General features: G+C 40.5%; 1 protein-coding gene and 1 long non-coding RNA gene across 6 annotated transcripts in view; one reads left to right on the forward strand and one right to left on the reverse strand.

Moving 5' to 3' along the window:
• LOC118387877 (band 4.1-like protein 4) overlaps positions 1-22,436 on the reverse strand; it is a 92,129-nt gene that overhangs the window by 30,576 nt on the left and 39,117 nt on the right. For 4 of the 5 annotated variants that reach the window (XM_035776683.1, XM_035776684.1, XM_035776682.1 and 1 more), the window contains 2 exons: positions 7,597-7,648; positions 7,385-7,463 (listed from right to left, as the gene is read on the reverse strand). In XM_035776683.1, coding sequence (XP_035632576.1) covers positions 7,385-7,463; positions 7,597-7,648 — 131 coding nt within the window. Of the gene's footprint in view, positions 1-1,761; positions 2,886-7,384; positions 7,464-7,596; positions 7,649-22,436 lie in introns of those variants that run through there. The other variant, XM_035776685.2, reaches the window with a different exon arrangement.
• LOC118387879 (uncharacterized) lies at positions 18,503-20,547 on the forward strand. The gene is made up of 2 exons (XR_004826465.2): positions 18,503-19,461; positions 19,636-20,547. It is a non-coding gene; the product is annotated as an uncharacterized LOC118387879 (long non-coding RNA).

Consider the following 22,436-nt stretch of genomic DNA (forward strand, 5'->3'; position numbering starts at 1 on the left):
TTTATTTTTACTATTTTCTACATTGTAGAATAATAGTGAAGCCATACAAACTATGAAATAACAAATATGGAATAATGTAGTAAGCAAAAAGTGTTAAACAAATCAAAATATATTTTATATTTGAGATTCTTCAAAGGAGCCACCCTTTGCCTTGATGACAGCTTTGCACACTTTTGGCATTCTCTCAACCAGCTTCACCTGGAATGCTTTTCCAACAGTCTTGAAGGAGTTCCCACATATGATGAGCAACTGTTGGCTGTTTTTTCTTCACTCTATGGTCCAACTCATCCCGAACCATCTCAATTGGGTTGAGGTTGGGTGATTGTGGAGGCCAGGTTATCTGGGCTCCATCACTCTCCTTGGTCAAATAGCCTTACACAGCCTGGAGGTGTGTTGGGTCATTGTTCTGTTGAAAAACAAATGATAGTCCCACTAAGAGCAAACTAGATGGGATGGCGTATCACTGCCGAATGCTGTGGTAGCCATGCTGGTTAAGAGTTCCTTGAATTCTAATTAAATCCCTGACGGTGTCACAAGCAAAGCACCCCCACACCATCACACTTCTTCCTCCATGCTGCATGGTGGGAACCACACATGCGGAGATCATACGTTCACCTACTCTGCGTCTAACAAATACACGGCGGTTGGAACCAAAAATCTCAAATTTTGTCTCATCAGACCAAAGGACAGATTTCCACAGGTCTAATGTCCATTGATTGTGTTTCTTGACCCAAGCAAGTATCTTCTTCTTATTGGTGTCCTTTAGTAGTGGTTTCTTTGCAGCAATTCGACCATGAAGGCCAAATTCACAGTCTCCTCTGAACAGTTGATGTTGAGATGTGTCTGTTACTTGAACTCTGTGAAGCATTTATTTGGGCTGCAATTTCTGAGGCTGGTAACTCTAATGAACTTATCCTCTGCAGTAGAGGTAACTCTGGGTCTTCCTTTCCTGTGGCGGTCCTCATGAGTTAGTTTCATCATAGAGCTTAAAGTTTTTTTTTACTAACCCTGCCTTGATTGGCTCAAACTGATTGGCTCAAAACGCATTAAGAAGGAAAGACATTCCAAAAATGTACTTTTAACAAGGCACACCTGTTAATTGAAATGCATTCCAGGGTACTACCTCATGAAGATGGTTGAGAGAATGCCAAGAGTGTGCAAAGCTGTAATCAAGGCAAAGCGTGGCTACTTTGAAGAATCTCAAATATAAAATATATTTTGATTTGTTTAACACTTTTTTGGTTACTAAATGATTCCATACGTGTTATTTCATAGTGTTGATGTCTTCACTATTATTAATGTAGGAAATAGTAAAAAGAAAGAAAAACCCTGCAATGAGTAGGTGTGTCCAAACTTTTGACTGGTACTGTATGTCTGATGATACACACAAACATGAAATAAAAAGTTTGTTTTCAGATCTGATTTACTTATTTCATTAAGTTTTATATAAAAAAAACTGTCGTTTTCATATTATTTAGTTTCAGATTTAGTGTTAGGGACAGAAAGCAGCCAATGCATGGAGGCTAGGAGCCATTTAGGTGTTGTATAGTTGTTGTGTTTTTGGGGATATCCTTTCCTGCCACTGATGAGTCATAGCATAGGTTAAATTAGGTTTAAAGGTCGACTCAGTGAGATGATATAGATGTATAAAGTAAACAGTAGGAGTGGGTCAATTTCCGCAACGGTGCGAGGATACACTTCCCTGATCTTTTGGTCCCGTAGCAACCACGTTACAGCAGCTTGAAGCGCACCCGTACGTACCCACATGCGCAGATACTCTGTATGAGAGCAGAGTCTTGCATTACGCTCATCTCATTGGGTGTGTTTGTCGTAGTATGGCTAACGAAGCCTCACTGCAGACGAAAGTCGACGAGTGAAGTCAGACACTATAGTGCAGGGGTGTCAAACTCATTCCATGGAGGGGATACTGTCTGCTGGTATTTGGTTTTTCCTTTCAATTAAGACCTAGACAACCAGCTGAAGGGAGTTCCTTACTAATTAGTGACCTGAATTCATCAATCAAGTACAAAGGAAGAGAGAAATCCTTCAATTGGCACTCCGTGGAATGAGTTTGACACCTAATGGTTCACAAATAGTGCCTCTCACTACCCAGGCGTTTGGCTGCATGGTGCAGTTGGTGAGAAGCAACTGCAGCGACTTGAAGCCAACTTCATCAAAAATTCAACATGCAAGTTGGACATTTTTTCCCCATAATGCAACACACTTTGAAAGGTGGTCACCGACTGGACAAAATGTACCTGCTCGAACGCGCCCAATATCTGCTGTACTGCTGGAGTCATCTTGCTGTCTACCTTTAAATGATTTAAAGTCAATGGGCGAGTTTGAGCTGATCACTTTTGTCAAGTCAATGGTCACCGCCTTTCAAATTGTGTTGCGTTATGGGGATAAACATGGTCCGACTGCATGAACTTTACAAAAAAATCACGTGCTCAAAGGTCATCCAAAATGGGCCCCTAAGCCTTATGCACTTGTGGAGATCCCAAGATAATTCAACAGGGGTAAGCAATATGGTAATAGCTCCACCTTGCCTTCTGATAGGCTGTGTAGGGCCAGAAATTTTGTTTAATTTTATTTCTTGAGGGGATCGCTTAAACCAGGGGAGGCGTAAGCATACGAATCTTAATTGCAGGGACTACTATTTGTAGATCAGTAATTCTACACCTCACTTTGCTCAATCTGATCCTCTCCAAAAGACGCAATCCCTGATCATCTGTGTTTGTAAAAATGAGGCAATTCGGACAGTTAAAGGGGAGAGATTATGAATCCCACCAGAAAAATCACAATATCGCATGAAAAAAACAGTGTGACAAAACCCCGCTGGGACACTTTGCAGACAACCATATTTTCAGCAAAAGCTGCAATTTAGCATTAGATTATAAACAGAAAGACAGGATAGACAGCCATCTAAAAAAAAAATAAGAAAAACACATTACGCTGTTTCAGAAGAATGCTTCTACCTTAGGTTGTGGAGGATATAGCGAAACAGTCTCATCCTTACATAACAAGATAACATCAATCAACGAAATGTTTCACATATTTCATATTTAACATCTTCACCCAGCTCTCCTACAAAATATGAAGAAACCTTTGGTCTTGTCATTGTTATGAAGATGCTTTCTGCCTGAGCCTCCGTTCTTTACATGCGTCTTAATGAATGCGCTCATTTTGTGATTGTCAACTTTTTCGAGAGGTATGTTGGCACTTGCAAAAGGAAAATCTTCAGCGTTTACGTTTTTTTTAAAATAGCGAATGAAAATGGCTACTTTGTTCAGAAATAGGTTATATTTTCTTAAATAAAATGACTATAATTTTCATATGTTGAAAACAGACAATGAATAAGTTAAATATTTACGTTGATAATGTCCTTAAAATGGGCTAATAATTTGGTGCATTAGGCTAAAGCATAGGTTGCTGATAAGAATAACGGTCAGCAAAATGACTGGCCCTAGCTATATGGAAGTATCATGTTGCTTATACCATTCAAATCCTCTTAGATCTCCTTCTCACAAATTGATTGTACAACAAACACTCACATTATTTCAGCTTTTGAGTGTATGATATGGGGGTTGGAGACAGAAAGAGAAACAAAAACGTTTATTATAAACAATAGCAACACTGCCATGTTGTTCTGAGCCTTGCTGCTGGAAACCCACATAGTGCCTGACTTTCGACTGCCGCACCTCCCCCGACCTCAACTTTAGTCTACAGTCGGTTGCTTTAGCCTTACCACTCAAACACGTCCAATCTCAATGTGACCTGCCAAATTTAGAAGCTTGAAAACCCCATTCGATTTTTGACAAAAATGTAGATAAGAAAACTTAAACTGAACATAATTCACAATGGTTTTTTATTTAATTTTATTTTGTTTTGGAGTCAAAAATAGTTTGTAGTTTTTCAAACAGGTTTTTAAAATGATTTTATTTCAGTTTCTACCACAGTCTCTACCACATCTCCAGATTCCTACCGCAAGCTCTGAACCTTTACTCCGGTTCATCGCAGCTAGCTAGCTGCTATCCGAGTGGCTACTCCTGTCTAACGTCGCTGTCCCGAAGCAAGCACCAGTTAGCCTGGAGCCAGCCTTCAACTAGGCCCATCTCCCGGCTAGCCGAAGAGATTCCATCAAGTAGTCCCTGGGCTTCAATTACATATTTGCAAATTGGCCTGGACCCTTTGCTGCTGACACGGAGCCCCGCCGATCCATCACGACTGGTCTACTGACGTAACCATCCGAGGGGGGTTCTGTCCCAAAGCAAGCACCAGTTAGCCTGGAGCTAGCCTCGAGCTAGGCCTTTCTCCCGGCTAGCTGAAGGATTCCATCAGATAATTCCTGGGCTTCAATACCTCTTCTGCCAAAGCCGATCCATCACGACTGGTCTGCCAACGAAACCATCCGAGGGGTTTTCAACAGACTCTCCCGTTGCGACGTCCCCTGAGGCCCATCTGCTAGCTTGCTGTTAGCCCCGGCCTGCTAACTGTGTTAATCGCCATGCCTCCAGCTCGCCTAGCTACTCACTGGACCCTATGATCCCTCAGCTACACATGCCTCTCCCTAATGTCTATATGCCTTGTCTTGCTGTTTTGGTGAGTAATTTTTGTCTTATTTCACAGTAGAGCCTCCAGCCCTGCTCAATATGCCTTAGCTAGCCCTTATGTTCCACCCCCCACACATGCGGTGACCGCACCTGGCTTAAATGGTGCCTCTAGAGACAAAACCTCTCTCATCGTCACTCAATGTCTAGGCTTACCTCCACTGTACTCATATCCTACCATACCCTTGTCTGTACATTATGCCTTCAATCTACTCTTCTGCATGTTAACATTAGAAGCCTCCTCCCTAAGTTTGTTTTATTCACTGCTTTAGCACACTCCGCCAACCCGGAAGTCCTAGCCGTGTCTGAATCCTGGCTTAGGAAGGCCACCAAAAATCCTGATATTTCCATCCCTAACTATAACATTTCCCGACAAGATAGAACTGCCAAAGGGGGCAGAGTTGCAATCTACTGCAGAGATAGCCTGCAGAGTTCTGTCCGACTATCCAGGTCTGTGCCCAAACAAGTCAAGCTTCTACTTTTAAAATCCACCTTTCCAGAAACAAGTCTCTCACCGTAGCCCCTTGTTATAGACCCCCCTTGACCCCCAGTTGTGCCCTGGACACCATATGTGAATTGATCGCCCCCCATCTATCTTCCGAGTTTGCACTGTTAGATTACCTAAACTGGGATATGCTTAACACCCCTGCCGTCCTACAATCTAAGCAAGATGCCCTCAATCTCACACAAATCATCAACTAACGTACCTGGTACAACCCTAAATCCGTAACCATGGGCACCCTCTTAGATATCATCCTGACCAACCTGCCCTCTAAATACACCTCTGCTGTCTTCAACCAGGATCTCAGCGATCACTGCCTCATTGCCTGCGTGCGTACTGGGTTCGCGGTCAAACGACCTCCCCTCATCCCTGTCAAACGCTCCCTAAAACACTTCAGCGAGCAGTCCTTTCTAATCGACCTGGCCCGAGTATCCTGGAAGGATATTGACCTCATCCAGTCAATAGAGGATGCCTGGTTGCTCTTCAAAAGTGCTTTCCCACTCCATCTTAAATAAGCATGCCCCATTCAAAAAATGTAGAACTAAGAAGAGATAAAGCCCTTGGTTCACCCCAGACTTGACTGCCCTTGACCAGCACAAAAACATCCTGTGGCGTTCTGCATTGGCGTCGAATAGCCCCCGAATAGCCACCCAAACTGTTATAGTCCTATATCCATCCTGCCCTGCCCTGCCTTTCTAAAATCTTTGAAAGCCAAGTTAATAAACAGATCACCGACCATTTCGAATCCCACTGTACCTTCTCCACTATGCAATCTGGTTTCCGAGCATTCTTATCAGAAGACTCAATAGCCTTGGCTTCTCAAATGATTGCCTCGCCTGGTTCACCAACTACTTCTCAGATAGAGTTCAGTGTGTCAAATTGGAGGGCCTGTTGTCCAGACCTCTGGCAGTCTCTATGGGGGTGCCACAGGGTTCAATTCTCGGGCCGACTCTTTTCTCTGTATATATCAATGATGTTGCTCTTGCTGCTGGTGATTCTCTGATCCACCTCTACACAGACGACACCATTCTGTATACATCTAGCAGTTCTTTGGACACTGTGCTAACAAACCTCCAAACGAGCTTCAATGCCACACAACACTCCTTCTGTGGCCTCTGACTGCTTTTAAATTCTAGTAAAACTACATGCATGCTCCTCAACCGATTGCTGCCTGCACACTCCCGACTAGCATCACTACTCTGAACGGTTCTGACCTAGAGTATGTGGACAACTACAATTACCTAGGTGTCTGGTTAGAATGTAAACTCTCCTTCCAGACTCACATTAAGCATCTCTAATCCAAAATTAAAATTAAATCAGCTTCCTATTTCACAACAAAGCCTCCTTCACTCATGCCGCCAAACATACCCTCGTAAAACTGACTATCCTACCGATCCTTGACTTCGGCGATGTCATTTACAAAATAGCCCCCAGCACTCTACTCAGCAAACTGGATGTAGTCTATCACAGTGTCATCCGTTTGGTCACCAAAGCACCATATACTACCCACCACTGCGACCTGTATGATCTCGTTGGCTGGCCCTCAATATGTATCCGTCGCCAAACCCACTCGCTTCAGGTCATCTATAAATCTTTGCTAGGTAAAGCCCCACCTTATCTCTGTTCACTGGTCACCATAGCAACACCCACCCATAGCACGCACTACAGCAGGTATATTGCACTGATCATCCCCAAAGCCAACACTTCCTAAGGCTGCCTTTCCTTCCAGTTCTCTGCTGCCAATGACTGAAACGAATTGCAAAAATCTCTGAAACTGGAGTCTTATATCTCCCTCTCTAATTTTAAGCATCAGCTGTCTGAGCAGCTTACCGATCACTGTACCTGTACACAGCCAATCTGTAAATCGCACACCTGACTACCACCTGCCTCTTGGGCCTATTTATTGCCTACCTCCCTACTCTTCTACATTTGCACACACTGTATATAGATTTTTCGATTTCTCTTTTGTGTTATTGACTGTACGCTTATATATGTGTAACTCTGTGTTGTTGTTTTTGTCGCACTGCTTTGCTTTATCTTGGCCACGTCGCATTTGTAAATGAGAACTTGTTCTCAACTGGCCTACCTGGTTAAATAAAGGTGAAATAAAAATAAATGAAAGTTTACTGAATAGTTTTTCATGATTCGTTTCGTTACTTTGATACTGTGAATGTATGTAGGCTGTGCTACATGTAGGCTTTTTTGCATGTGTGGAGGTGCTAGCCAATTAAGTACACAATAGCGAGACATGAAAAGTCCTGACAATACACACCTTGTTATTTCTTCTTTTAGCTTGCAGGGATCCTCAGCATAAAACTTGACCCCAAAATAGAGTGTGTATGGAGGCCCCGCTGAGAGAAAGGGAGAGAGAGAAAGTCAGAGAGAGGGAGAGAGAGCCTTCTATTTCACTAACTGCAGCAACCTTCTACTGTAAAACAGCTGAGAGACATTCAACTCAACGCAGAGAGAAGAGGAGATACTTACTCGTTATTAAATCTTTGTGCTCCGAAAGGGTTTTTGAGGGGTCAAGCCAATACTGAAAAAAAAACACAAACAGAAGACATTTAATTACATACAAAAAGTACTGCCATAATGATTATTTGTTTACATAAGTAGTACCATACGTAATATACATTATGTAACTAGTAGCCTATGTGTACGGTAAAAATTACAGTATGTTCTGTAACAAGCTACCTTGAGCATGAGTATTCAGTAATTGGCTGGAAGAAAGAGATGCACTTTGTCAAATCATGTCTGAGCGGTCTGTGCAGTGTGTGTGTGTGTGTGTGTGTGCAGTGTGCAGTCAGTGTATTGGACAGAATGCAGGCAGCTTCAGAGCTCCGGCTCCAAATTGTCTTGTTGAAAAGGAGCGTGACTGTGTGAGTCATTAAAAACTGCATCAATAAAACATGGAGTTAGAACAGGTCACAGCATGCTGGCTTTTGTGAACGATCTTAAACCGACTGTACTGGCATTTTGGATTTGCAGGCAGTCTTTGGTGGATATTTGTCATCTTGATGGGCCTATAGCTCCCACATCAATGAACATCTGATCTGGGTAACTTCCTGCAAGACTGCCTGGATTTCTGTGCACAAAGTCCTTATGGGACGGTGGTGATGCATCATGCTGTGGGACAGGAATGTGATGTGATATGTATAGGACTTTTATTGTGATCCACCCATACCTGTGTTCTAATTGGCTACTGTATTAAAGTAAAGGCTTCTGGGTAGAAGACCAGTCAGAGCTGCCGTGATCTAGTGTGTGGAGGTGTCACCATACCCTCTCCCCATATTATTTATTTTATATCCCGTTCTAAGTTATGCAGAGTCTCAGCATTAAAGTTTGCAGTCGAATGCACTGATGACGTATTGTCAGCGTTTGTCAACTACAAGACCTACAACCAGCAGCCTAACATCGCTTTATAATGTGACATAAGTGCTTGAAATCAAATAAAAGCACAGTACCTCCTGCAAGACTGCTCGGCCTGCACAATGTCCTTATGTCACACTGATTCGGCAAAATACAACTGAGATCATCATTTAGATTCTGCTGCAGGATGACTTTTTATTGAGCAGATGGCCGCGGGGCAGGAACATAATTACAAAAATGTGTAGACTGAAAACTGACCGCAAGAAGCCCAAACAGATACAATATTTGACTAAAACCTTGCTAACATTTGTATATGATCACGTGACTCTCTATTATGAGTAAGAATACTTGACAACAGATTTCCTGGTGTTTTTACAGTCTTTTATGACCAACAATGAAAATTCTAAAAAGATTGCTTTGCTCAGAAAATTTGGGGTCCAAACAAAACCACCCCCGGGCCAAATTAGTCCCGCGGCCCACCAGTTGGGGAACCCTGTTGTATAATGTGACATAACATATGTGGTTGAAAGAAAAGCAGAGTACACTGCTAAAATAAGGGTGCTTTTTGGTTCTATATAGAAACATTTCTTTTAGCAGAGTACAGGGACATCCCTCCCAACATACCTCAGCAGTGGGTTTTACAATAGAAAATTCTGCTTTAAACAGCATTTTCAGTGGCTAATCATTGAGCATGTTCAATGCCGCTCTGAACACAATGTACAATTACCCTACGTGACAATGTGTAATATAAACACTGTGGAGGTCTCAAACAAGAATAACCTACAGTACATGAAGCTAACTAGATATGTTCCAACACCCACATTAGTACAGTGGGGCAAAAAAAGTATTTAGTCAGCCACCAATTGTGCAAGTTCCCCCACTTAAAAAGATGAGAGAGGCCTGTAATTATCATCATAGGTACACTTCAACTATGACAGACAAAATGAGAGAAAAAAATCCAGAAAATCACATTGTAGGATTTTAAACTAATTTATTTGCAAATTATGGTGGAAAATAAGTATTTGGTCAATAACAAAAGTTTATCTCAATACTTTGTTATATACCCTTTGTTGGCAATGACAGAGGTCAAACGTTTTCTGTAAGTCTTCAAGGTTTTCACACACTGTTGCTGGTATTTTGGCCCATTCCTCCATGCAGATCTCCTCTAGAGCAGTGATGTTTTGGGGCTGTTGCTGGGCAACACGGACTTTCCACTCCCTCCAAAGATTTTCTATGGGGTTGAGATCTGGAGACTGGCTAGGCCACTCCAGGACCTTTAAATGCTTCTTACGAAGCCACTCCTTCGTTGCCCAGGCGGTGTGTTTGGGATCATTGTCATGCTGAAAGACCCAGCCACGTTTCAATGCCATTGCTGATGGAAGGAGGTTTTCACTCAAAATCTCACAATACATGGCCCCATTCATTCTTTCCTTTATACGGATCAGTTGTCCTGGTCCATTTTCAGAAGGGAGCCACAAAGCATGATGACCCCCATGCTTCACAGTAGGTATGGTGTTCTTTGGATGCAACTCAGCATTCTTTGTCCTCCAAACACGACCAGTTGAGTTTTTACCAAAAAGTTATATTTTGGTTTCATCTGACCATATGACATTCTCCCAATCTTCTTCTGGATCATCCAAATGCTTTCTAGCAAACTTCAGACGGGCCTGGACATGTACTGGCTTAAGCAGGGGGACACATCTGGCACTGCAGGATTTGAGTCCCTAGCGGCGTAGGGTGTTACTGATGGTAGGCTTTGTTACTTTGGTCCCAGCTCTCAGCAGGTCATTCACTAGATCCCCGCCATGTGGTTCTGGGATTTTTGCTCACCGTTCTTGTGATAATTTTGACCCCACGGGGTAAGATCTTGCGTGGAGCCCCAGATCGAGGGAGATTATCAGTGGTCTTGTATGTCTTCCATTTCCTAATAATTGCTCCCACAGTTGATTTCTTAAAACCAAGCTGCTTACCTATTGCAGATTCAGTCTTTCCAGCCTGGTGCAGGTCTACAATTTTGTTTCTGGTGTCCTTTGACAGCTCTTTGGTCCTGGCCATAGTGGAGTTTGGAGTGTGACTGTTTGAGGTTGTGGACAGGTGTCTTTTATACTGATAACAAGTTCAAACAGGTGCCATTAATACAGGTAACGAGTGGAGGACAGAGGAGCCTCTTAAAGAAGAAGTTACAGGTCTGTGAGAGACAGAAATCTGGCTTGTTTGTAGGTGACCAAATACTTATTTTACACCATAATTAGCAAATAAATTCATTAAAAATCCTACAATGTGATTTTCTGGATTTTTTTTTCTCATTTTGTCTGTCATAGTTGAAGTGTACCTATGATAAATTACAGGCCTCTCATCTTTTCAAGTGGGAGAACTTCCACAATTGGTGTCTGACTAAATACGTCTTTGCCCCACTGTATATGACTTTGAAGGAAAGGTATGCATTCAAAGTAGTATGCTAGTGTGGATATTGGAACATGTCTTCACCTCAAACATAACAATCCACATCGACATGTTCACTGGTTATATAGTATATTCACTGGGTGGCAGGTAGCCTAGTGGTTAGAGTGTTGGGCCAGTAACTGAAAGGTTGCTGGTTCAAATACCTGACAAGGTATGTGCAAGGCACTTAACTCTAATTTGGGTGCCATACTAGTATGTCTGACCCTGTAAAACAACACATTCCCCTGTATCTATCCGGTGTATGTCACAACATTATATATATTTTTTTTCTTCTCATGAAGACATAAATATATTAATGTGTTTATCATTGGTTATAGCAGCAAAGGCGCAGTGGTGTCTATCTGATGGGATGTTGTCGAGCTTCTTCTTATGATCATGACTGCAAACTTCTATTGCAAAATGATTATTTGCATTGTGGTCAAAGTGAGCCCATGCTTTGCTACGATTTTGTGTCAGAGCTCATGTCACTGCAGCTTAGGCTTCTCTTGGGAACCATCGTAAGGAGGAAAACAGATTGACCACACTGTTTCTCTTCCTCTGTTCTTTTAATAACTTAAGTCCCAGTGCAGTCAAAATGTGCTTTTCCTGTATTTGATCTATATTTCCACACTATGAGGTTGGAATAATACTGGGAAATTGGGAAAATTATGATAATGCCCAATTAGTGTAAGATCTGTTTGAAAAGACTGCCTTAAATTTCAGCATATTTTGGTGGAATGGGGTTCTGGCCCGCCTGGCGACATCACTACATGGTATAAATTAATAGACCAATAACAATGAGTTTCAAACCTATCAATATCAGCTAGTTCTCAGGTTACATATCCCTCCCATAGGTTCATCCATTTAGGCACCTCACTCAGACCACTCCCAGACAGTCCTAGCAAAAGTCTTGCTTGAGACTTATTGACCATTTTAATTAATAAGGTACATAATTGTTACCCAGAAATTATTTGATAGAGATAAAAATGGCTGCATTGGACCCCCCTACTTTTTTAAAATGTCCGCCTGAAGACATATCCAAATCTAACTGCCTGTAGCTCAGGCCCAGGACCAAGGATATGCATATTCTTGGTTTCATTCAAGTTATTGGTTTCATTCAAGTTTGTGTAAAAGTTTGTGTAAATGTGAATTGAATGTAGGAGAATATAACACAATAGATCTGGTTTAGATAATACAATTAAAAAAACATACATTTTTTTTTTATTGTTGTATCATCATCATCATCTTTAAAATGAACAAGACAAAACAAACATTCAGATAGGATGATTGGGACAATTTCAGTGAAACACATAAGAGGGCAACAGTACTTGTGCAAAGTTTCAGAATGATAACTTCCAAAATGAGTGTGCAACATGACATTTATCATGAAGTCACCCAGGTGTCCCACACAAGTAGCCCAAATGTACCCAATTGGCCAAATTGGTGATGTTATACATTTTGAATGGAATAACTATATACAAAATACCAAAATGGTATTCTAACACATCCCCCCCAAAAATGGAGAAAAAACATGAAAATATATATACATTTACAAAATAACACTTTCAATATTTGGATGACCCTCAGTCCTCTACACAATATTGTGCTGCTGATGCCAGGTGCCATAGCAGTCTCTTTCTGCTGTAAAGCAGAGGGTCACCAAGCATGTGGTACAGGTGATGGGGACTTCATTTTGCAAAGAACACAGCGATGCCTCCATGCTGTGCCCTTTTGGCCCTGAGGCACATCCATGCCTGCAGAAATACATTTGGGCAGATGAACATCACTTGTGGCAGGAGCTGGATGAACCAGCTAGTGGGGGATGGACACCTTGGCACTCGGGGCTCCCATTCGGAGTCAGTGTCACTGTGAAAGAAAATGTTCAGTTAGAATAGTTTCACATATGAGCCCTGTATCAACAGGTATAATAAACAGATATATATAGAGTACAGGGAACATAAGATTGAATATATTATAGACCTGCTAGATCTACTGTCTTTATTATATTACAACAGACCAGCTGTATCTACTGTCTCCATTTCACTTTGGCCATTGTTGTGGGCCTGCCCTCCATCAACAGCCTCAAATAGGCTATTTCATGTGGGGGTGGGGTGGGGTGGAGCAGCAGACACACGCATCTCGGCCATGCTCCCTCTAATCCACAATATATATATATATATATATATATACACACACACACACAAACATAGACTATGGGTCATAAACATACCCCCACCCACAATGTATAGTCAACGTGTACTTTACACATCTCATTACATTTTTATATATTGCAACTAAAAAATGTTTAAAAATCACAAATAATATTTTATATTATTAATTTCAAACAACGGCATTAGCATGAGAAGAACTTACCAGTCCAAAATGATGTCCTCTCCGTTCAAAAAATATTCCTCCATTTGGGAATTGCTAAATTAATCGTCCTCCAACAATCTGTCTCACTTTCCCGATCAATTTCTTCTAAAATTGTGTGTACATCTGTATATCTAGACTTAGATTTAGCTTTCCCTGACTTAGTCGCCATACTGATTGATATATAAACAGCTGAATATGCGCTTTACCAAAACAATGCTGTGCGTAACAACCTTCCAGTATGAATCTTCAATGGCGAATGACCCACTTTACGCCAGAGGTTACTACATGGGTTGGTCTTCCAACACATAAACATTACATATTGCCGTTTACCTCAGCTCCTTGGCTATCTACCCAGCTAGAATTCAAGACGATCAGTGGTCATTGGGTTAAAATACAGTCAATCAACGAAACAGCGGTCATATCATTGGTGCACAATGATGTCATTACTAGTTGTCTTCAAATCGGTTTCTTTCAGTCAATATGTCCCGTGAAATGACCCATCAGGTTTGGTTGTGTTACAAACAAACCAGTTGATTGCAATGAAACCAAACATGACTGGAAAAGTCACATTTAGTGTGTGTATTTACACCGAATGTGTCGTCGAAAATGGAATGAGACGGAATTCACAACACAAGCGGTTCACAAAATGTTTCGTGTTAGGTTATAAAAATGGATTTTATCAAACAAGACCATTCATTGTGTAACAATGAGCATTGGGATTGCAAACAGAGGAAGATCGTCAAAGGTAAACGGTTTATTTGATTGCAATTAGTGATGTTACACCTGTGCTGGTTGAAATAGTTTTTTTTAATGGGGCTTTGTTCTCAGATAATCGCATCGTATTCTTTCGCAGTAAATCCTTTTTTAAATCTGACAACGCAGTTGGATTAGCAAGATTCTAGGCTTTCGACCCATTTGAGACACTTATATTTTCATGAATGTTTAATATGACTATTTATGTAGCGATCACCGTATGTTGTTGAATTTAATCCCGCTAACGGGTTCGGTGCGCAGAGAGGTTAAACAAGTCTCATCGGCAGCAAACTTTCAAAACAAACGTGATAACTTAGCAACAGGATTCATCTGTTTTAAAATGAGACTGCAATAAATATCATTATCCATTCACTGTTTTATGCTTTAAGATGACTGTAGATCATGGAGCTGATAACGTTATTGAAACTGCTTACATGTCTGATATAAATTAATTGCACCGCACCCCTTGCATGAAGAAACAGCTTCAAGTCCTGTTTTATATGCATTCCATATATTTAAATGTGAATTTCTGGAGATGTAGCTACTAGCCAAGATGAAGATGGAAATTCAGGGGATGTTAGAGGAAGGGAGGCGTCTGTGAGCTCAATCTTTTGATTCTGGGGCATTTTTGGGGCATGGAGATGAATAAATGTTAGTGTAATGAGGTAGGTTAGCCTTGAATAACCTATTTCAGACTTAAATATGCCACTGACAGATGCTGTGCATGGTGCACCATCCCCATTTCCTTCTACCTAAACCCTCACCACACCACAGATGGGCCCCAGGATCATATTCACTAGGCACATCATAGCAAAACATTTTGCTATATTTGTCTATTAAAAATGAAAATGTCTTATTGGACATGTTCAGGAAAGGTAGTCCCTCTCGGTTTCACTACATTTTCTTCCGCTTGGTGCCTAATGAATGACCCAGAACACACCGGAACAGATGTTGGTGACCAGGGGAACGTGATTAGAGCAGTGTCTGTGACTGAATTAGAATAAGTTAATTGAATTGGTTAATCTTATCTAATTTACAATAATCACATCACTGCAGCTGGTGTGTTCCAGTGCATGCTAATTAATGCAAATGAGAGGTTGGGGATAGAGCAGTGGCAGACAGTGACTGGGCGGTATCGCTATGGACAACCAGACAATGACAGAGGAGTTCCACTTAGAAAGATAGCCTGAGCAACAACCTACTACTTATTAACCTTTTGTAATACTTTATAGCCTGCAGGTATAATGCAGTATAATGCAGTTATAATAAAAAAAATGTACTGAAGAATATTATTTTGTTATACAGAAAAATCTAATCATGGTGTGCACATGAAGGAATATGCTAGCCTTAGTTATCCAGCAACCGTATCTATTAAAGCAGGTAGTGTATGTGTGTAGTACGGCCAGTTAATGGGTTATGTCTATCAGTTTTTCATGGCACCTGCACAAAGCCCCACTAGATCTATTTATATCTGTTCAAATGCACCTCAAGGATTTTAAAAACATGGGATCAGAGCTTGTTCTGTATGAGAATTATGAGAGAGTTTATGACTCTCTTCCCTTCAGCACTGCTCAGTCCCACAGTGAATGGAACAAATTAATAATAGATATATAATAAATAAATTAAAATGTTCTGTCATCATGGGGAGTGGCTGCCCGGACCATGCACCACTTCAATAGGAAGTTAAGTTAGGACAGTTTGATTGATAGGTCTGACTGAGAGGCCCATACTCTGTTCCAATAGGCCAATACTGAGAGGCCCAGGCTCTGAATCTCACTGTTATTTACCCCCATCCCAAGGTTATAACTGGAGGGGGAAAAAACTGTATGCCTAAATTGTTTAACCTGTTACAAAGGTGAAGCCTATATGGTAAATCATGGCTGGCATTGTTTATAATCTGCCACAATAGAAATGTGCCAGCTATAGGAGGAGATAGCCTTGTCCTACTATCTTAATGTGAACATGATGAAAGTTAAAGGTAAATATGAATATTTTTAATTTAAAAAAAAATGGTGACTGTGTGACTAAGATGACTGACTAAAACTAGCCTAAAATTGTCCAGGGTTTTAGTTAACTGATATTAACTCAAACTAAAAAAGGATGAAATTAAAAACATGTAAATGTGACTAAGACTAAAAAATGTATTTTAGTCAAAAGACCAAATCTAAAATAGTTACCAAAATTAACACTGTTATGGCCCCAGGCAGTCCCATATAAATTACAGAGATGTCTATTTTAATTGATAGGTTTTGATTATAGGTGTGCTGAGGTTGGGATTTATTGTCATAAATCTTTCCCAGGAGGCAGCGCTGCAGAGTGGTCACTAGCTGGCACAGCCATAAAGACATAAAATACGATGTTAAACCTAACCCTGAATTAAAGAGTGAGTGCCCCTTAAAAACAACGAATCCCTTTAAAAATGACCTATATGGCATCAACACGAGTCAGAAACATTTACTTTAGTGTCAAAATGTACTACAGAGTGTAAATAGGATAATTTGTCTAAAATGGAATTTTTAGAACCTCAGTGCCACACGTAAATAACGGTTGCGTTTGGATTAGTTATGTCAAAAAAATCATGCCCCCTTTTGCCAAGCTCTACGTTCAAATTCCCTTTCCGCTTCCCTTCATTGAATGGGGCTCATTCTTTTCATTGCACAAAACGGTCAAAAGATCACAGCCAGTTGAGACTGAAAAGCCCTATACGGATCAACCATGCAATGCATGCTTCCAGCAAGATGCACAGCCAAAATCTATGGTTTGCATGCCCTGCCTATTCCGCATGACCGTATCATGCGGAATAGGTGGTTGGAGTTCGTTGTATAGGTGGTTGGAGTATACCGGTAGCTAGACCAAATATGCATATGTTTATGTATATTTTGATAATCATTATCACTATCATCTAGATTAGAATGTATGTTTTAGCACGATGTTCCAAATGCCTGCATCTCAAGAATCATTTTTTTTTCTGTTTTTATGAGTGTTTGTCTTTTTGGTTTCGTCTCCTTTGCTCCTTCTGTGCTGTGTACACTGCACACCTTCCCATTCCACACAGACACCAAGCGCCTCCCGTGCCACTCACAACAAAGACGAAATATAATCTTCATCTCTGACAAGCAGTTTCAACTCGCTATTTCCATTTTAGGTTTAGTACAACATAATCGGACACCAAAAAACATTGAGACATTATTTGACTGTAATTGAGGAGAACGTAACCTTTGCAATGATTCCCTTTTTATGTCTCAACTCCCAAAAGTTTGAACCGAGCAGACCCTACTAAAACGGGAGTATGAATTAATTTTCAGTTTCTATCGTGCGCAGCATTGCAGTACCACTAGCAGAATTTTAGCCAAACTGTCTACTTTGTGTTTTATAAATGTGCAATGAGCATAAAAAAATAGCATTTACATTTATATAAGGAATTGGCAACTCTTTCTCATTCTGAGAAGTAAGCATCCGGCCGTGATCCCATCTGGCCGTGATTGGTAGTCCCATAGGGCGTCGCACAACGGGCCCCGCGTCGTCGGGGTTTGTCCGGGGTAGGCAGTCATTGTAAATGAGAATATGTCCTTAATTAACTGACTTGCCTAGTTAAATAAAGAAAATATAATAATCATCTTATCCAGGTAGGCCACTTGATTTCAACATTCAACAAGTGAACAGGCTATTGTAGCGACGTTAAAACACCTTGGTGTAACAGCTAAAGTGTTAGCTTGAGAGCCATTAGACCCGGGTTCGAGTCCCGGTTGGGGCTACACCTCCCGAATTCGCTACATACACTATGTTGTTCAAACAGTTGGAGACAGACAGAATGGTGTATTCATAGCAGTTGAACTGTTCTGTTCTGCAAGCAAATAGATCCAAGTTGGCTAGGCTTAAAAGCGTCTGCTAAATGGCATATATATATATATTAAAATATAAAGACTAGCTGGCTACTCACTAGCAGTTATCCTTGAGAGATTGCTTATGAAACCTTTGTTAATTTTCTATAATGCCTGTGACCAGAAGTTGGTCATTTAGTGAATGTGCATGGTTATTTTTAAATTTGTAACAAAAATGGCATTTTCATAGACTTGAAAGACCGATCATTAAAGCAGGTTAAACTATTTTGATTATTAGTGGGTCTTATGTTTGAAGGCTTATATTTAGCCTAGGTATAATTTTACAAGCTCTGAATTAGATTATTTGAAATTTGAATGCAGTGTATTGACTTTTAATTGTGCAACAACGCTTATTTAGAGAATACAAAAAAAAAAATCAAGATACAATACATATTGTGAATCGCCCATAAGTTTGGGGGAAAAAAATGGAGATGATTTCTCGTCCACATCGCCCGGCCCTACTATCATTGCTAGCATAGCTGAGATTAGCTAGCTAGCTACCTAGCTATATACTTAATTAGCTAGCTACCTAGCTAGCTGGCTAATGATAGCGTACATAAATACAACTCGGATTTAGCTTGGAAACACGATAACATTGAAAAAGGAGACACATAATTAGTAGGAAACCCTTTGATCATGATGTCGCCAGATTGAATGTAGATGCAGTATAACTTTAGCCAGCTAACTAAGTCTGAGGGGGACCACCGTCTTTTAGCTAGATATGATTAGCATTGTTAGCTTTTATGATTATCTTTGATAGTAACAGTAATGGCAACAATGCAATCTCTCTAAAGTAAATTTAACGACATCTAATATGGCAGTTGTTTCCTACTAATTATTTTCCTACTTTAGCAATGTCATCATATTTTTATGCCACTAAATAAGTGTAATTTAGACAAAACAGTTACATTAGCCTCCGAGGTGCAACCCATGTCTAGGGCACAAATATATATTGGATGCAGCTATAGTGGTACAAGCTAACTCATGTCTGACTACCATAGTGTACTAACTAGCAGCAACAAACTCAAACCAACCCAGTACTAAAGTAAAACATATCAAAGTTGGTTGCGTAGTGTAACGGTACCGCCAGTCAGACTACGTCTGTAAAGCATATAATTAGCTTCCAAACAAGATTACGTTATTTCTCGAGCTATGTTTATAATTAAAGGATAATGACAACCGTTTACCCTGTTTTTCTATTAGACAAAGTACACCGTTTGGTGCCTGATTAATCCCCTGGCCATGAATGGAGGCCGGGACCTACCAGAAGGAGCAAAGATGAGTATCCTAACATGTCCAGTATTGTGATTTCAATGGTTTAGCGACCTCCAAAAATAATTTAATTCACTGTTATCTTGCTATTTTCACAGCTTGTCAGGCAAGACCTCAGACTAAAAGTGTGCCATGTAACACCTCCGTTGGTGCCAGAGTCTCCCACGACACTTAGGAAAAGGACACGCCATCATGAGGCCTCTGATAGTGACCTGAGTTGATTCCCTGATGACACAGACTATTTCATCAACAGTGACAGGTAATGTGTGTTATATGAAATGTTAAAAGTTGTATTGAAAAATACTTGACTTGATTAAATAGTAGGATACTTCCCCAGCTAAGAAGATGCAAGTAGTAGAGTAATTTCGGTTGTGAAGTGCATTATAACAAAATGCAATCTACCACTTGGCTGTCTATTATATCAACATGTCAGAGCCCCTCTCATTCAACACCACCTCATAAGATTGCCTGCTGCAGTTGTTCAAGAGATTTCCAGTTTGCAGTTGAACATGCACCATAGAGAATACCAGCAAGGGGGCACTGATCAGCATCATGCAGACATGTCTTCGCTGTGAGCATTCCTACGAATGGAACAGTCAGCCACATGTTGGCAAGTATCCGGACATTAACCTTCACAAATACAGAAGGTAACCCACTTCATTACTTTGATACATTTGATAACCCAATTGTGAAACGTATTTTATGTAAACTGATATTATTTTCTGCTTCTTTTCTACTTCTTAGATGAAAATAATGTCCAGGGCATAACCTTGCCTGGTGGAACAAGCTTATTGCTTGTTCACCATTATGTTTCACTTCCCATTTTATGATATTTATTTAATTTTATTTACTTGACCTTTATTTAACTAGGCAAGTCAGTTAAGAACAAATTCTTATTTTCAATGACTGCCTAGGAACAGTGGGTTAACTGCCTTGTTCAGGGGCAGAACAACAGATTTTTACCTTGTCAGCTCGGGGATTTGATCTTGCAATCTTTCGGTTACTAGTCCAAAGCTCTAACCACTAGGCTACCTGCCGCCGATATCTGAAGTGAAACAGAAAGGTGAACACAACGATCAGGTTGGTTCCACCAGGCTAATCATAACCACCATTGATAATGGTGTGTGTGTGTGTGTGTGTGTGTGTGTGTGTGTGTGTGTGTGTGTGTGTGTGTGTGTGAGTGAGAGACCAGTATTTTTGATGAGGGGCCAAGAGCTGATCTATGCTGCTATTGGGGCTCTGGCAAAGTGCTCACCAAAGTATTCATACCCCTTGACTTATTCCACATTTGTTGTGTTACAGCCTGAATTCTAAATGGATTAAAGATATGTTTTTCTCACCTGTCTACATGTTTAGAATTTCTTTGGAAATGTATTGGAAATAAAATACAGAAATATATAATTTGACAAAAGTATTCACATCCCTGAGTCAATACTTTGTAGAAGCACCTTTGGCAGCAATTACACCTGAGTATTTCTGGGTAAGTCTCTAAGAGCTTTCCACACCTGGATTGTGCAACATTTGCCTATTACTATTTTACCATTTTTTCAAGCTCTGTCAAATTGGAGTAGCACACAGTGTTGTATGAGATCTTCAGTTTCTTGGTAATTTCTCATATGGGATAGTCTTCATTTCTCAGAACATGAATAGACTGATGAGTTTCAGAAGAAATGTCTTTGTTTCTGGCCATTTTGAGCCTGTAATCGAACCCATAAATGCTGAAAAATACAGTCAATAACACAATAGAAAAATCTATGTACAGTGTGTGCAAATGTAGAAGAGCAGGGAGATAAGGCAATAAATAGGACATAGAGACCGAAATAATAACAATTTTGCATTAACACTGGAGTGATAAATGTGAAGATGATGTGCAAGTAGAGATACTGGGGTGCAAAAGAGCAAGAAGATAAATAGCAATATGGGGAGGAGGTAGTTGGGTGTGCTATTTACAGATTGGCTGTGTACAGGTGCAGTCATCGATAAGCTGCTCTGACAGCTGATGCTTAAAATTAGAGAGTGAGATAAGACTCCAGCTTCAGTGATTTTTGCAATTCGTTTCAGTCATTGGCAGCAGAGAACTGGAAGGAAAGGCGGCCAAAGGAAGTGGCTTTGGGGATGACCAGTGCAATATACCTGCTGGAGTGCGTGCTATGGGGGGGTGTTGCTATGGTGAACAGTGAGCTGAGATAAGGTGGGGCTTTACCTAGCAAAGATTTATAGATGACCTGGAGCCAGTGGGTTTGGCAATGAAAATGTAGCGAGAGCCAGCCAGCGAGAGCATACAGGTCGCAGTGGTGAGTAGTGTATGGGGCTTTGGTGACAAAACGGATGGCACTGTGATAGAATACATCCAGTTTGCTGAGTAGAGTGTTGGAGGCTATTTTGTAAATTACATTGCCGAAGTCAAGGAACGGTAGGATAGTCAGTTCTACGAGGGTATGTTTGGCAGCATGAGTGAAAGAGTGAAAATATATACAGTGTTTGATACACTGCTGATTTTGCAGGTTTTTCTACTTACAAAGCATGTAGAGGTCTGTAATTTTTATCATAGGTATACTTCAACTGTGAGAGACGGAATCTAAAACAAAAGCCCAGAAAATCACATTGTATGATTTTTAAGTAATTAATTTGCATTTTATTGCATGACAAGTATTTGATACATCAGAAAAGCAGAACTTTATATTTGGTACAGAAACCTTTGTTTGCAATTACAGTGATCATACGTTTCCTGTAGTGGCCTAGCCAGTCTCCAGACCTGAAACCAATAGAAAATCTTTGGAGGGAGCTGAAAGTCCATATTGCCCAGCGACAGCCCTAAAACCTGAACGATCTGGAGAAGGTCTGTATGGAGGAGTGGGCCAAAATCTCTGCTGCAGTGTGTGCAAACCTGGTCAAGAACTACAGGAAACTTATGATCTCTGTAATTGCAAACAAAGGTTTCTGTACCATATATTAAGTTCTGCTTTTCTAATGTATCAAATACTTATGTCATGCAATAAAATGCAAATGAATTACTTAAAAATCATACAATGTGATTTTCTGGATTTTTGTTTTGGATTCCGTTTCTCGCAGTTGAAGTGTACCTATGATAAAAATTACAGACCTCTACATGCTTTAAGTAGGAAACACTGCCGATTTTGCAGGTTATCAAACATTTGTTCTCCCCACTGTGTGTATATAGAATGAAAGGTGCACGTTGTTATATTAACAGAACACACTTCTATGGCATTATGT

The sequence above is a fragment of the Oncorhynchus keta genome, chromosome 9, assembly GCF_023373465.1.
Source record: "Oncorhynchus keta strain PuntledgeMale-10-30-2019 chromosome 9, Oket_V2, whole genome shotgun sequence".
Taxonomy (NCBI): Eukaryota; Metazoa; Chordata; class Actinopteri; order Salmoniformes; family Salmonidae; genus Oncorhynchus; species Oncorhynchus keta.